Source organism: Grampus griseus, assembly GCF_964374135.1.
Source record: "Grampus griseus genome assembly, chromosome: 7".
In the NCBI taxonomy this organism is placed as follows: domain Eukaryota; kingdom Metazoa; phylum Chordata; class Mammalia; order Artiodactyla; family Delphinidae; genus Grampus; species Grampus griseus.
Window position 1 is genome coordinate 50,239,305 of NC_139001.1, and position 17,800 is coordinate 50,257,104.

At 37.9% G+C, this 17,800-nt stretch overlaps 1 protein-coding gene across 1 annotated transcript in view; it reads left to right on the forward strand.

The window, feature by feature from the left end:
* Positions 1-17,800, forward strand: part of FRZB (frizzled related protein) — a 34,471-nt gene that overhangs the window by 1,046 nt on the left and 15,625 nt on the right. Inside the window, exon 2 of the mRNA XM_082658685.1 lies at positions 6,918-6,965. Coding sequence (XP_082514811.1) covers positions 6,918-6,965 — 48 coding nt within the window. The remainder of the gene's footprint in view (positions 1-6,917; positions 6,966-17,800) is intronic.

The window sequence follows — 17,800 nt, forward strand, 5'->3', positions numbered from 1 at the left end:
CCCCCCCTCCCCCCCGCCCAAGCGCGTCCTCCAGCCGCTTACTTCTTGGAGTCCTTGTTACTTGCCTTTACTCTCTGATTTCTGTCTTTTCTCTTTGGATCACCTCTCTTAATGTCTCTCTTAATTACTGCTCTGTCGAGCACCATGCCTTTTTTTCTCTCACCTCATCACCCTTCCAACGGATGCACTCTATTTCAATAGGCGATCTGTATTTCTAAAACACTCAGTTCCCTCCACTCCCATTACACTTCTACTCAACACTGCCCCTTCGCTTCTTCTTTACGTGTCCAAGTAACCACATCTCCTATAGTGATGCTTTTTTCTTACTTTCTTAATTTGTTTAGAATCACTTAACTTTCTTGCCTGATTCTCTTGCATTCTCAGTCATCAGTTTTCTATATTCCTTGTGTTTAGCTACTTGTCAAGATTGTATGGTGAAAACAGAGAACTGAAGAACTGTTTTCTTCTAATCGTTAAAAATGCCAAGATAATTCCAATAACCTTACTCCAACCCACAGATGTTAGTGGTATGTGTTTGCTCAACATCCAGTTTGAGCAATTACCTTCACCTTAAATTTCCCCCTCCTTTCAATGAGATAAATTGTCCTTCCATTCCAGACTGAAATAGCTGGGAAACATTGCCATCCACTGCTAATTAGCTCCTGAGACTTCCTGCAGCCACAGAGCTGGCGGAGTGAAATTGCTGGGCTCCTTTCACATTCCCACATGCCTTCAAGTCATTTTGTAAATGACATATGGGTGAAAGGAGTTATATTTAAGGCGTGTTATCATCATACACTCATGTAATGTTATTTTTAATCTCACCCTTTATCCCACTCTTAAGCTCTGCAAATAATTTGTCTTTGATACTTTATGCCCTTTCTCTGTGTGTATCAACCACCGGTTCATTTCAGTCTTTCCCTACTGTAAAACTTTATTACAGTTCTACAGTAAATGGAATCGATCACAAGTTGTTTTCTCACTAGTGTTTGGTCTAATTAGGGAAGTTATAACTCTTAAGACCCCAGCTAAATCTAGTTCATTATAGTCTGTTTAATTCTAACTCAAAATCATTCCTACCAATTACCCCAAATGCGAAAATTTCACCCTTCATATACTTTAAATATAAACCCAATCTTTTATGATTGGTCCTCTTTCACACCCTCCCCAGATCAACTCTGCCCTTAGATGTGATGTCTTTATACCTCCTTCTCTGTTCATTTCTGGGGCATCAACTTTTTCTTCTGCCTCTCAACTTGCTCAGCCTAAGCTCATGTCCTTAGTCCGTTTCTAGGTAAAATAGTTCTTGGTGGTCTGGGAATTGATTTGGAAAAATTGCATTCTGTGAACATTGACCCACTTAACATACAGTGAGTGGGGAGGGGAAAAGTACTTGTACAAAACCAAACTGAACAGGAAGATTTCAAGAGCTTTTTGATGGTCACCTCAGTTTATCACCTTTGACTACCCTTATAGTCGTCTTGATTTTAATGACGAACCAACAACTGGTTGTTTAAAATAATCAAAAAGAAATGTATTTCTTATTAATCTTTGGTCTAAAAGAGCACTCTTGAGCTTTTGTACTCATTAACGTTACAGGCTGTGCAGACACTGGGAGAGCTCAGTTGCTGCCCTGGCCTGCCAGACGCTTAGATTAGTTAAATGCTGGTGCTCTTCTCAGGCCAAGGGCTAGGAATGAGGTGGCCGTGGTTCACACTGAAATGCATTCTTCCTCTTGCTCTGAAACCTCTCTTAGAGATGCACCTCAAATGAGAGAAGTTTGGCAAGGTTAATGGCTCTCAAAAGCCATGGTCAATATGAATGGAAAGCAGTTTCCTTAAGTGTCCCTTAAGTTAACTATCATCAGACCAAATGTAGAACAATTGCCTCATTGAAGCCCTCAAATAGGACATGCATGGAAACAATTTGTCAGTCCATGGAACCTGATTGCTAAGCTGCTTTCAAATGCCATAATGTGCTTTGCTGACAGCATCCTTGCTAGAAAAAGAAGTAGGGGTAGGTGGCAGTTGGAACTGTATTTTAGTGATGTTCTCCCTTCCCTTTCCCTTTACCATAACCCTCAGTGTGAATCAGAGACTGTGGCAGGAGGGAGCTGAAGGGGAGGTGGGGAAGGGGAATGGAATGGTGGATTCCAAGGCCAGCTTGCTGAAAATTACACTCCCTATCCTGGGTCAAACTGTCAGCCACCTGGAATTACTTAGGAACTACCACATGTGGCCAGTTTAATTTACGATGCAATATACTCCTTGGTTCAGTGGGATATGGTAGTTCACAAAGCAGGGTGTTTTTTTTTTTCCTTCCTCTAGGTATAAACAGAGTTCCTATGTCTTATGCCTAGAACCTAGCAGATATAAAAATGAGGTCTCCCTGAATAAAATGGAACCACCTTTTACTTTCCTTCAATGTCAAGAGGATTTTCAAATCATACCATTCACTCAGATCTGTTCCCTTGTAGTACATTATGACTCCACCAACAAGTTTAAGGACATTTTACAAAGCAAAATCTTATTAAAATGAAATATTGCTTCAAACTACTTTTTGTTTTGAAATATTAGGGGCAAACATAATTTTATAAAGAAAAGATCGTATCTTCCTGATTATTACTAAGAAATTCACATGAAGTTTATTCTTTTTCCACATTTTATATTTACTAGAGAGTTGAGACTGCATGTACACCTGCTTTATCTGAGAATTCGGTTCAATTTAGTCATTCAGCCAGTTAATTAAGATATTAGTCAAATCTTTAATATTGTATAGTGAGTAAAGGGTATGTGCTTGGAATGGGGCAGACTAGGTAGGTATTGAATCTTGACTCTGGCCTCATACCAACTGTTACTATAGGGAAATGATATAACCTCTCCAATTCAAAGTTTTCTAATCTGTAACATGGGGACGTGCTGCCTACATCCCATGGACATCTGGTACATAGTAGGTCTTCAACAAATTGCTGCTGTTGCTATTGCTATTTTACCATTATTATCATTGTTATTCAAATTGATTTTTTGTTTGTTTTTTTGGACAAACATGGTCTGTTGGTAAATGCAGATACGGCCTAGATCTTTATCAGTTCAACTCTGGGAAACAAGCTTCACACTGAGAACTAACTGGGAAAGCAGATCTTATTTCTCCTGAATATAAACTTGGTATTTCATTGTACACAAATGGACCTGGACCTCAGGCTCAAGAACAAATCCCTTTGGGAGCAATAGGTATAAAGAATGAGTCTGATGGATGTCTGTTAGTTACAAATAGTTTATCTCAGAAATGTAGATGTTGAGTGTTTAAGAAAATTTATGGTATGATAGTTAACTGGTGTTTATACAGCCTCCTGGTTTGCCATGCCAAGGGCTTTATAATCGCTCCTCAGTCATTGCTGCTTTTTGTTGTCACCCCAGCTCTTGCCCAGCACATTTCTCCCAGCCCTCTCTCGCCTGGCAGAGCTGTGCCAACTTTCACATGCATGCACTGCTGTTTAATCATTTCTCCACTTTCTGGGGAACAGGCAGCCTTTTCTTTAGCCCTGTTCTACAAATATTTGAGGGGCCAAATACCAAGAAGGGAGAATTATTTAGTGTGATATGAGGAGGAAAATGGAATGGAAAGGAGAAATGGACATTTTAGATTAAGACTAGAGAGAAAACATGATTCTAAAGCTTCTTCATAATGTAAAATATCGAAAGGCACTCTGGATGGGGTAGAGAAGAGAATTTTAGAATGCGATGATATTAAATTCTATTTATAGCTAACACAATTATCAGTGGTAATGGAATCTCATGTAGTTTCCAAATTGTATTTCAATAATTCACTTTTATCTCGTTCCCACAAAATTCTAAATAGTTGTTTGCTATAAATAGAAAAAATGACTAAGTTATATTTGTCCTTTCTCCTCCTACTAGGTGTATCAAAAGAGGAGACCAAGAACCACCATACAGAGTTTTAAATGATTAAGAATTGGCTATATATCCTCAGTTTAAAGAACACCAGTTTTAAAGTTATGGGCCCTTAGTTGGAATCCCAGATTTGCCATTAATGTTGTACCTTGAGCAAGTCATTTGACCTTGAGATTGTGAAGAACAAAAAGAAATACTCATGTGAAGTGAATGATAAATGGTAAATCAACATTAATGTGATTGGGAAGAGGACGTGTCATTCTCAGAACAGGAATCATTAGCAGCCACAGAATAAGAACTAACAATACCTAGTATGTTCCAGGTGCTGTTCTAAGTGGGCAGTGCATATTAATTTATTTAATTCTCGTAATAACTGCACGGTAGGTATAATACTATTACTCTTATCTGCACAAAGGGAAGCTGAAGCATCTAGAGAAGTTAAGTGCACCAAGTCCATAAAGCTATTAATAGAAAGAAGATTCAAACCAGGACCTATTTTAAGCTATATTTCCTCTCTTATGAAGAAATAGGTGATACTAACTGTACAGAGAATCTGTGTCTTTCAACCATCAGATTTCAGTTAAAGGAACAAGTTTTCTTCATTGCATTTCAAAAGCCCATTTATATATGGCCTAAGAGAATAGAAGACAGTCCTGGACAATGGATTCCAAGAGATAAGAGACAAGTACTTCTCTGCACTTCTGAGACAGCAGAAGACATACATTCCAGACTCTCGTGTCTAACCCTGAGCCCCTCAGTCTCTGCAGGCCCCAGAGTGAACTCATCATCTCCTTACCTTCATATGACTATTCTCTTCTAGTATTTTCTATATTGTTAAGAGGCACTGCCACACCCATACTCCAGGCCTGGGAGTCAGCTTTGCTTCCACCCTTTTCTTTATCCCCCACATTCAATAGGTATCAAGTGCTATTAGATCTACTCTGAATCCAGTTCCCTCCCCTTCTTCCCTAATGGTACTTTCTTTGTTTTGGCCTCACCATTTCTTCCATGCATTATGGAGCTAGAATGATAATTGGCTGCTGACCTCCAGTATGATGCCTCCCTATTCCAACAGGGTGATCTTTCTGAAGTACAAATCTGTTGTTTAAAATCCTTTGATATCTGCCTCTAGTCTTCATGATTTCATGCCTTCTTACCTCTCTAGTTTCCTTTCTCTCTGCTTACACCACTCTATTAGCCCCACTGGAAGACTTGCAGGTCCTTTGATGAGTCCTGTGGTTTCTCACCCCAGACCTTTGCATGTGCTATTCTCTATTTGGAAAACCCTCCTTTCCTTCTCCAGCTCTTTTTTAGAACTCTTCTCCTGGAAACCTGTATGACCCCTACCTGAAATCCTTGGGGCATTAAAACCTACTACTAATACCCACTATTTTAATTTAGGATAATTTTGTTAGAATCCCTAAGTTTAACTTTCTGAAAACGTTGTTTTGGATTATTTATGATCAGAAAACTTTGGTTTTCTCTCTTATGATTCTAACAACTGATGTCTAAGCACTTTAAAAAGTGTAGAAACATTTTCCTATGAATAAGAGTAAAAGAGAAAACCAAGCTCCCAGGTTCAGCTGCTTCAAAGGGGTTTTCTTTTTCCAAGAGAAGAATTTTATCTTTCAGTTTTATTTCAACCTTTTGACATTAAGCAATTATTTTAAATGTGGATCAATATACTTTTTTAATTTACGGAGAGATCATCTTTGTATAAATCATATGCATATTATCACATGCATATTAGACTTATTCAAGAATGAATTCATAGTATCTGACCTGAGTGGAACCAAACATTTTAGAATCAAGTCTTTGTTGCCTAATTATCTATATTTTTATTTGGTGACTGCCATCTTTCCTAGGATATAGCTTTTTTTCTTATTTTTTATTAGTTTTTTTGGCCACACTGCAGGCTTGCGGTATCTCAGTTCCCCAACCAGGGATTGAACCCTAGCCACAGCAGTGAAAGCCCAGAATCCTAACCGTTAGTCCACCAGGAAACTCCCTAGGATATACCTTTTAAAATACCAGCTAATGATTACTAAGCCTGGGAAAGTAATTCATTAGTTGTAATTTTGGGTGTTATTGTTCTAAAATGGTATTACCCCTCCTTATTTAATTTATTCATGATATGACCTGTGAAGAAAAAGGACAGAGGAAGAACATTATTTTCTATTAGGATAAACAGAGGCATTAAACTCATTTAACATAAAGTGTTAATACAAATGTAAAATGCTCGTGTAAGTGTACTGAGTTGAAGTGTCAGTAAGAACATATAATTAGGTACAGCATAGTGCTTTGGTGGGGCGCTCAGTGTTATTCATTAGAGGCTGATTTCTAAACTAGAACAAAGAAGAACTTTACATAATTACCATTTTCATTACCATTTATCATTTTATCATTTTCTGGGATTTGGGGATCATGAAGAGTTGATGGCACATTCCAATTATTACTGTGTCTATTAATTGCACTGGCTTGAGTAGTCCCCTGGATGGTAGGCTTCCTTTATGCAAATGAACTGTTTAGTGTGCAGTTAACCCAGAGCACAAGAATGCTTTCTGCATGCTTTCCTTAAGCACTAAGAATTAAAATGTATGCCAGTGAAGTGTGATACATCTGTTTATTGAAGAGGTGTATTTAGTTCTTTTAGCCATCAAGAAATGTGTTGGGTGAATACCTAATATATTCATGGGCTTTAAAGCTACAGGAAGTTTTTGTGAAACTCAGAAACTTTGTTTATTAAATGCTGAAATAGTATGCACAGTTGATGAAGATTCAAAAGAGTATATCAACTGTCAATCACATGAAAGAATACATTGTGTCCTTATTTGACCTACAAATGGTAGAGTGTCAACCTCACAACACTAACAAGAATCAATTTCCTTGAGACACCTGGGTTCTTACCCAAATCAGCTTGTGACTGAATTAGATTTTAATATGGGAATTCTTGAAATAATAATGAACATGTTATGATTCTTACTTTATTCTATCACCTCCTTTCAGATTTTCCTATGGATTCTAGTAATGGAAACTGTAGAGGGGCAAGCAGTGGTGAGTATATCACTATCTTCCTGGTTTTCTTTTGTGGTCAGATTAGTCTTGATGTTACCTAGATATTCAAATCTTATTTGGGGAAGTTTGTGTCTTATATTTGCAAAGTAAACAAATAAAAATATTTATTTGTATTAAATTTTATTTTTTAAATTAACATGGTAAAAATTTATCTTTTGTTTTGGTGTATAGGTCTATGAATTTTAATGCATGTTTAGATTTGTGTAACTACCACCACAATCAGTATACGTAACAGTTCCATAACCTCAAAACAAACAAGAAAACCCCAGTTCCCTTGAGCTTCTCCCACCCTTAACCACTGGCAATCCCTGATCTGTTCTTCATTGCCATACTTTTGTCTTTTTGAGATTGCCATATGTGGGATGATAGAGTATGTAACCTTTGGACATTGGCTTCTTTCACACACAAAATGCCTTTGAGATTCATCTAAGTTTTTTTTTTTTAATTTTTATTTATTTAATTTATTTATTTTTGGCTGCATTGGGTCTTTGTTGCTGCGCGTGGGCTTTCTCTAGTTGCGGCAAGTGGGGCTACTCTTCATTGCGGTGCGCGGGCTTCTCATTGCGGTGGCTTCTCTTGTTGTGGAGCACGGGCTCTAGGCACATAGCCTTCAGTAGTTGTAGCACGTGGGATCAGTAGTTGTGGGTCGCGGGCTCTAGAGCGCAGGCTCAGTAGTTGTGGCTTGAGGGCTTAGTTGCTCTGCGACATGTGGGTTCTTCCCAGACCAGGGATCGAACCCGTGTCCCCTGCATTGGCAGGCAGATTCTTAACCACTGTGCCACCAGGGAAGCCCTCATCTAAGTTTTTGCATGTATCAATAGTCCATTCCATTTTGCTGCTGAATATTTTATTACTTGGATGTATTACCATTTGTTTATCCATTTATGTCTCGAAGGATATTTAGGGTGTTTCCACTTTTTGGCTATCATCGACTGAGCTGTTATAAACATTTGTGTATAGGTTTTTGTGTAAACGTAAGTTTTCATTTCTCTAGGGTAAATATCTAGGAATATGATTACTGGGCTAAATGACAAAGATATGTCTAACTTCATAAAAAACTGCCAAACTGTTTCCAAAATGACTGTTCAATTTTGCACTAGCAATACTTAAAGAGTTCTAGGTGCTCTGCATCTATGAATGGCTTTAGTTGCATCCTGCAAATTTTGGTAGGTTTTATTTTGATTTTTCTTCAGTTCAGAATGTTTTATAATTTCCCTTGAGATTACCTTTGTGATTCATGCCTTACTTAGGATTGTGTTGTTAAATTTGGTGCTGTTTGGAGGTTTTTCTTTTCTTTTTATGCTATTAATTTTTTTTTTTTTTTTTGCGGTACGTGAGCTTCCCCCTGCTGTGGCCTCTCCCGTTGCGGAGCACAGACTCCGGACGTGCAGGCTCAGCGGCCATGGCTCACGGGCCCAGCCACTCCGCGGCATGTGGGATCCTCCGGGACCGGGGCACGAACCCGCGTCCCCTGCATCGGCAGGCGGACTCTCAACCACTGCGCCACCAGGGAAGCCCTATGCTATTAATTTTTTATTCTAATTCCATTATGGTCAAAGAATATAATTTGTATGATTTTAATCTTTTAAATTTGTTAAGATTTATTACATGACCCAGGATATGATCTATCCTGGTGAATGTTTCATGTGCACTTTGGAAATATATATTCTGGTGTTATTGGGTGGAATGTTCTTTAAATGTCAATTAGATTCATTGATTGATACTTTTTTTTAGTTCTTTTATATTCTTGCTGGTTTTCTATCTACTACATCTATCAATCACTGTGAGAGAAATGTTTAAGTCTCCAAATATTGTGGATTTTTCTGTTTCTTTTTTCAGTTCTGTCAGTTTTGTTCCATGAAGTCAAAGGTGATATTATTTGGTGTGTACACATTTAATATTTTTATGTCTTATTGGTGAATTGACCCTTTGCATGATGCAATGTTCCTCTTTATCTCTGGTAATTTTCTTTTTTCTAAAGTCTATTTTGTTTTATGTTAATATAGCTACTCCAGTTTTCTTTTGATTAGTGTTTGCAAGGTGTATCTTTTTCTATCCTTTTACTTTTAACTTACCTACATCATTATGTTTTAAATTTCTTCTAGACATCATATAGTTGGTTTTTTTGTTGGTGTTGGTTTTCTATCCATTCTGTCAACCTTTGTCTTTTGATTAGTATATTTAGATCATTTACATCTGCTGTAATTATTAATATCTTTGTATTCAGAGCCACTATTTTATTTGTTTTATGTTTGTTCCCTCTCTTTTTCATTCCTGTTTCCAATTTCCTAGCTTTGTCTTGGGTTATTTGAATGTATCTCTCTCTCATTCTCTCTCTCTCTCTCTCTCTCTCATGTGCACATGTGTACACACACACACAGACACACCCATGTATGTGTCTGTCTGATATATATATATATATATATATATATATCTTTCCATGAGACAATGTAGTATTCTCTCTTTGAACCATTCATGTTTCTTTCAAACATTAAATATGTTTTAAACAGCTCAAGAGGAGAAAAATAGCCTCCTGTATTTATACAGATGTTTATAATTTCTGTTGTTCTTCCTTCTTCCCTGATGTTCTAGTATCATTTCCCTTGTGTCTGAAGAACTTCCTTTATACTTCTTTTAGAGCAGTTCTGGTGGCAGCAGATTCTATCAGTTTTCCTTCATCTAAAAATGTCTTCATCTCATATTCATTCCTGAAGGATATTTTCATTGGATATAGAATTCTGGGTTGGCAGTTCATTCAGTCCTTAAGAAATGTTAGTTCATTTACTTCTGTCCTCAGTGTTTCTCATGGGAAATTTGTTGTCATTCAGATCGTTGTTCTCCTGTAAGTAATGCATCAGATTTCTCTGGTTGCTTTCAATAATGTTTTCTTTGTCTTTACTTTTTAGCGGTTTGATTACAGTATGTCTGGACATTGATTTCTTTGGGTTTATCCTGTTTAGGGTTAATTGAGCTTCTTGTATCTATAAGTTTATACCTTTTCTCAAATTTGGGAAGCTTTCAGCAATTATTTCTTCAAAAAATATTTTATACCACATTCTCTTCTACTTGTGAGTTGATGATGATATGAATTTTAGACCTTTTGATATTTCCCACAGGTCCCAGAGGCTCTGTTCATTCCCTCCCAGCCTTCCTCTGTTCTTTACATTGGATAGTTTCTATCAGCCTGTCTTCAAGTTTACTGACTCCTGCCTTAGTCCTCTCCATTCTGCTGTTGAGCCCATCCAGTGAACTTTTAAATTTCCGTTATTGTAATTTTCAAAATTAAGATTTCCTCTTGGTTCTTTATTATATCCTGAATTTCATTGTTGAGACTTTCTATCTTTCCCTTCATTTCAAGGGTGTTCACCATTACTTTTTGGGGAATTTTTATAAAACTGCCTTAAAATCATGGGTGGATAATTTCAACATTTGTGTCATCTGATTGTCTTTTCCCATACAGATTGAGATTTTCCTGGTTCTTCATGGGCAGAGTAATTTTTTTATTAGATTCTGGACATTTTGAATATTATGTTCTAAGACTTTGGGTCCTTAAAATCATATGGGGAATGGTGATATTTTTGTTCTAGCAGCAGTCTACCTAACTGGGTTAGGCTGCAAATTCTGACTAGTCTTCTGTGGGTTGTGATTTCAATATCAGTTCCACTTCCAAAGGCATTTGCAGTGCCTTTCAGATCTATCCCATGTGCACACTACTCAGTGGCCAGTGTGAGATCAGGGCTGTGATTTATACCATAGTCGAGTTTTCAAAGTCTATAGTGTACTGTTTAGTGTCAGATTCACATATATCCAGGGGTGAGCCCAGCAGTTCATAAGTATTTTTATGGGATCATTTCCCAAGCTCCTCCTTCTCTGTGATTGCCTTAGTGCTTTTCTGTTCCTTGGGGGCTCCCCCTTTTTGTCCTTTGGCCAGAAAGCTGGAGCTTTATTTATCCCACTCTGTGATATACTTCCTGTGACTTCTTCTGTATCAGGGGCCAAGTGGTGGAGGACAAAGCAATGGGGGTTTGTCCCAGTCTCTTGACACCACATGTCATCCAATCAGAAAGGAAGGTTCCCCTCCATCGGCATTTTAGGCTTCCAAGGACCTCCCTTGCAGCAGCTGTTGCTGCCACCACTGTCCCATGATTTCTTCAGAGATGGGGATAGAAGAGAATGGAGTGTTAGGAGACCATTTCTGACTTCCTGAGTCAGAACCAGGGGGCTTTTCCTGGAGGACTCTGCATGATACCTACTTCCTGGCTGTGTTGAAACCAGGCTGGGAGGTACCAGAGGTGGAAAGAATGATGAACCCACTATCAGTCTGATGGTACTGAGCTTCTCCTCAAACTTCCTGCTACTGTTTACTTTTCAGAGTCCTTAAGTAGCAACATCTTGCGTTCTGTTTGATAACTGTGTTCAGTGGGAGAGACATGATGGAGTCTACTTACTCCATCTTTCCATAAAATAAACCTTTAAGTGAAGTATGGCATACGTGCAGAAAAGGCACAAATCATAAGCATGCAGCCCAGTGCCTTTTCACAAAATAAACACTCGTATGTAACCACTGCACAGATCAAGATGTATACCATTACCAGCACTCCAGAAACACTTCCTTGTGCCTCTTCCAAACCACTACTTCCACCTTTTTTCCCAGAGGTAACCACTAGCAGAAATTCTAACAGCATAGATTAATTTTGCCTGATTTTCAACTTTTATGAATGGAATCCTAATATATATATAGTGTGTGTGCATGTGTGCGTGCGTGTGTGGGGCTTCCTTTGTTCTTCATTATGCTGTGTATAGCAGAACTTCTAAATTTTCATTGCTATATAGTTTTCTATCATGTGAGTATACCACACTTCATTTATTCATTCTAATGTTCCTGGACGTTTGCACTGTTTCTAGTTTTGTTTTGTTTTTTTACTATGACTAATGCTGCATTTGTTTCTGCAGGAACAACTACAATTAGTTACTGTATGAAGTCTTTTTTACTTTCTGGAAATAGTAATGTGCACTGGTTTGGGTCTGTATGTACTGCCTTGTAAGGTGTTTTATAGGTGGAAGTGGAATCTTTAGTAAGTTGTAAATAAATTTGAAACATCAATTTTCATTAGATTGGAAGAGTTTTCACTGTTGATTTCCACTGAATCTTATCAGAGCGACAAGTATTTGACATGAGGCAGTGTGCACCAAACAAACATTTATCTCTTAAAAAACACAAGTGAATTAAAAAGATTTATTTAGAATTACGTTGTTACCTTTTTAATGTAATTGAGTGTTCTTATAGTGTCATGAAATTAGCTGGAAATTACTGGTGTCCAGTAGTGGTGCTATTTTAAGGATCACTCCTGCTATTCACGTTTGCTGAAAACAAACAGAAAACCTCATTAGTATATAGTACAATTAGTGAGTCAAAGTTTCAGGCCAAGCGCATGCATGTGCTATCAATTTGTCTAGAACTTATGGTTAGAATAATATAGCACTTCAGTGTGTGAAAGAGAGAAGACATTAATGACACTATACATTCATACACAAAGATAGTTCAATGTGTAAAACTACCTAGAATGAATACAGTGTTCCAGGGTTCAGTGTTTACTGTTTCTCTTTTATAAATGTTTTCCTGTCCCCTGGTATAATGGGAGTGATGAAAACAAATTAACAGGGAGGCAAAACCAAGCTCATTTGCTTGTGAAGAAACACACTGACATAGTCACATGTTCCAAAAGAAAAGAAAATTTGTTCACACTCAAAATTTTGTGCTTTGGAGTAATGTAACAGCTGAGGTTGATTATGATAAAGCAGGAAATGAGGAAGACACAAAAACATTGCAACCTTCATAACCCCCTCTTTCAAAAGTGTCAAGCTGTTTCTGTCTGGAATCTGGAAATGAAATTCTTTCTCTCCAGTTAGTTTATCCTTTGCCTCAAAGGCTAACAGTCTTCTTTTTTGGGAGATAGTGACTGTCTGAGCAGCTTCCAGTTTGTGAGTGTGTTTTGCTGTTGTAAATCCACTATCATAATAAGGTGTACATTCTCTCTAGTTTCCATAACATGGAATATGGAGAAAAACAATTTTAGTTCTATTCTGCTGAGTCACTTCGTCTGTCAAATCAACACAGAAAATTAAGGCAGGTATTCAGATGGTGCAATGAAAAGATATGCTGTTTATTAAAACAATTCTGAAAAAGAATCCCGCCCCCCCCGCCCCAGTTTTCTACTTGGTGATGGTGACCAATTTATGAGCTTTTGTATTTGAAAAACACAAATTTCCCCAAAGAGGTGATATAGTTAGTAAATTCTGACACTAATTAACTGTGTAAGCATGACCAAATTACTTAACCTGTTATTCTGGGTCTGTTTTTTTAATATAAAATCAGATCATATTGACTGCTGAATTCTGATATATTTTCTTTAAAAAAAAAATTTTTTTTTAAGTTTTTTTTTTTTGATGTGGACCATTTTTAAAGTCTTTATTGAGTTTGTTACAATATTGCTTCAGTTTTACGTTTTGGTTTTCTGGCCAGGAGGTACATAGGATCCCAGCTCCCCGACCAGGGATCGAACCTGCACAGCCTGCATTGGAAGGCGAAGTCTTAACCACTGGACCCCCAGGGAAGTTCCATATCTGATATATTTTCAAATTAGGGAAACATGAATAATATCTGCTGATGTTAAGTTGGGTACTCTCCCAGTTTTCACTAACACCTTCCTGACCCTTTTTCCAAGGTGCTTCTGAGAAATTCCTCTGAGCAGCTGAGTAACGTGATTCTTGATTGCCTGCACCTGCCAGGCCTGCCGTGGCAACGCCCCCCCCACCCCTTTTATTGGGATGACCAATGCCTAGCTTGGGTAGTATAGACCCATTCTCTCTCTTTCCTTCTCCAAATTTATTTCCTCCCCTTTGGCTTCCTACTAATTTTGGGAAGGAGTCCAATTTTTTTCTTCCTTTGGTGCAAATGTATACTGACTATAGAGGCTGACTTCACTTGTGGCAACTTCTACCCTTTATTTGAAAATAAAATTAGGATAGATAAAAATCGTATTTTGTAATTATATAGTAGCTTACAAATATATGCTTTTTTCACTGCTTTCCAGTATTGGACACTTTTCTTTTTTGGCTGTGTTGGGTCTTTGTTGCTGCAAGTAGGCTTTCTCTAGTTGCGCTGGGGCTACTCTTCATTGTGGTGCACAGTTCTCATTGCGGTGGCTTCTCTTGTTGCGGAACACGGGCTCTAGGTAACAAGGGCTTCCGTAGTTGCAGTACGTGGGCTCAGTAGTTGCTGTGCATAGGATCTAGGGCACGCAGGCTTCAGTAGTTTTGGCTCACGGGCTCTAGAGCACAGGCTCAGTAGTTGTGGCGTATGGGCTTAGTTGCTCCATGGCATGTGGGATCTTCCCAGACCAGGGATCGAACCCGTGTCCCATGCATTGGCAGGCAGATTCTCAACCACTGCACCACCAAGGAAGTCCCTGGACACTTTTGATTAATACTTATTCCTAAGTATTCTTCTCCCTGAGCTATTACCCAAAATGTCCTAGTTCTTTTCCTCCTGTCCGCCAGCCATGGGCATTCCCCAAGTTTCTGTGCTTGACCTCTGCTTCTTACAATGAGTTCTTCCTGTTGGAAGTCATTCAGCCACATAGGCCTAATTATCACTCTTGTGACAGTTCTGATTACTCTCGCAGGTAGAGTTCCACATTTCTCCTCCAGTAAACACTTCCACCTGGGCAGCCTATTTGTACTTCAAATACTACATTATTTAATAATTTTCTTTTCATTAAAACTTTACTCCTTGCAACTTTTGTTTTAGTATGTGGCACCATTGTTTTCCCAGATCCCCAGTACTGAAACTTCATAGTCCATCTACCAATAAACTTATTAGTCCATCCACCCACCTTTCATCAAAAAGTTAATGACCACCCCTTGTACCAGGCATACTTGATGCCAAGAACAGGGAGGGAGTGAAGGAGTGAACAGTTGACTGCACTATCCTTTTCTCCCACCTCTTTTCTGTGTGGTTGACATTGAGTGGATGCATGATGTTCTGAAAGACCCGCTTTGCTTTTCTCTTAATTGACCTTTTTATTTTTTTAGCCATACTGAGTGGCTTGAGGGGTTCTTACTTCCCCGACTAGGGATTGAACCAGGGCCCTCGGCAGTGTCCTAACCACTGGACTGCCAGGGAATTCCCTCTTAATTGACCTCTTTTATATATCACAAAACTAACACTTCAGATCTCACAGGAGAAAACAGGCATATCACATTGGTTCTCTACATTTTGTATATCCTGAATGACTTGTGGATCCAGAAACCTTCTGAAAGACAGTTTATTTAAAAATTTCCTGTGACATAAATCCTAAAGGAATAAAACTAAATTTCCTTTTCATATTAATATAGTGTTAGTTCCCTCAATCTTAAGCAAGTCCCTTTTACAAAGTGCAAATTACTATGAATTGAGACCTTTATTACAATGTTCGAGGTTTGTTTTTTGAGCTAAATTAAGCGAATGTTAGTTTTGCTTTTTAAAGCCTGATTATATTACCTGAGTTCACCAATCAACTTCATTGCCTTTTCCACATACTGCTCTAATCCAAAATAGAATCTAATATGATATTTTTGCCCAATGTATACGTTTAGGAAATAAATATTATTTTAAACATGTAATGAACAGCTGCTAAGTCATGACACTTTGTATGGAAAAATGAAAGGAATTCATATAAGTATGAATTTTTATGTCAATGGTACTTACAGTAAAATGCACAATTCTTAACTCTATGGCACATTGACTTTTGACAAATGTATATACCCATGTAGCTGTCACCCAGATCCAGATAAAGAACATATCCATCACCCCTGAGAATTCCCTTGTGCCGAGTCAATCACCTACCCCAGCATGAGGTGAGCATAGGTCTGATTTTTATTACCATAAATTAATGTTTGTTCTTCAGCTTCATGGAAGTGGAATCATACAGTACATACTCTTTTGTGACTGGCTGCTTTTCTTTTTGTATAATGCTTTTGAGATTTACCCATTTAGTTCTGTGTATCATTTTATTGTGAAATAGTATGCCTGTGTGAGCATAATACCAATAGGATTTCTAAATTCGATTCTTTTTATACAGTTCCTCCCAAACTAAATGTAATCATCTAAATTAAGTTTCTATCCCTAGGAGAAAATTTAGCAAATTTTTATCTTCAAACTTATAGATCATTTTATTGTTAGAAAATTATCTCTTCTGTTTCATAAACTGCTCTTGAATTTGCATAAGTATCTTCCTTCCAATCTTTTTGGTTTGCTTATATATTACTACTACTACTAGCTAACATCCAATGAGTGATTAAGTACCAGGCTCTGTGCCAAATTCTTTATGTGAATTACTCTTTAAATTCTTACAATAACCCTCTGAGGTAGCCAGCATTAGTGTAGAAATGGGTTTTGTAACTTGCCCAAGGCCACATAAGTAGGAAGAGACAGAGATGGGATTTAAACTCATGTGCCCTTAATTTTGCCATACTCTTTAGCACTAACGTTTATTAGAATGGCCACATACATGATCATTTTGGCTCGCTAAGTTTGATCCTTCAAATTTTGGATGTGTACATAATAGTTCAAATGGACTTCCTACATCAGGAAAGAAATTAGCTTGGTGTACCTGAATCAAAATAGCAGAGTCAGGCACTACTGAAAAAAATCTGATCGCTTTGCTTACTTTTGGTAGTCACCGCAGTTCTGTAGGTGACAAGGAGCCTTGGGAAAATATTGCTTATCTTAATCATTAAATGGTCTTTACAAATGAGGGATTAAGATTCCCAGTGAATCTTGCACAAAAATAAGTCTGACATTTATGGTCTGTGGTGTGCTAGGTACTGTGAAAGGTATTTTATGTGTATTATCTCATTTAATTCTCTCAGTTATTCTGCAAGATACCACCTTTTAGATATTAAAAGTTGCAAAAATAGTAAGAGATGGAGCCTACATTCAAACCCAGCTGTGTCTCACAATAAAAGTCCATCCTTTTATAACCATGGTGTTTCCTGGACTCTGCCTCAGTGGTATAGATCTTCTTAGTGGTACAGATCAACATGGTTCCTGATTCTGTAAGAGATGCATTGTTGTTCTTTTTAAAATTTTTCCTTCATTATTGAGATCAGGACATTAGGGTTCTGTTTTTTTGTTTGTTTTAGTTTTTTTTTTCTTACTGCACCAGGAATAATAATATCCTCTAGATTTTCAATACAGTGTCCATTTCATGACTTGTAATTTTGGGAAGAGGGAAGGTGGTCCTAGGGGTGGAATCTAGGGATGTTTCACCATCTCTTTTTTTCTAGAAGGGTAGTGAAACTGACTTCCAGAAGGCCAAATGATACATTGCCCACCCTGCACTAAGCTCTATCTGTACACGTTCCATCACGGCACCCATCCCTGTTGCCATTTTGATGACTTTGATGATAAAGTAGATCATCCGTCTAGTGCATTGACTCCTTCACTTCACTAACCTGTTTGTTCTACCCCAGCCATCCACTTCCATGGGCACATTCTGTACCTTGCCATCTAGCAGTGATGCCAGCTCTGTAATCTTACTTTCAAGTATCCACTTCTTTGCCTACCATCTCTTTTCATTCCAGCAGATTTGCTTTAGTATCATCACTGCTAAAATGTTACTCCACTGGGACTACCTATTCATCATATACTGCTTACTATTATTGTTCAACCCTAACCTCCTTGTCTACCTGAGATTTCATAGTCTATTGTAATAATCATTCCCTTGAAAATACCCTCAATTCCCTTGCCTATCTTTTCTTCTGCCTTAGTC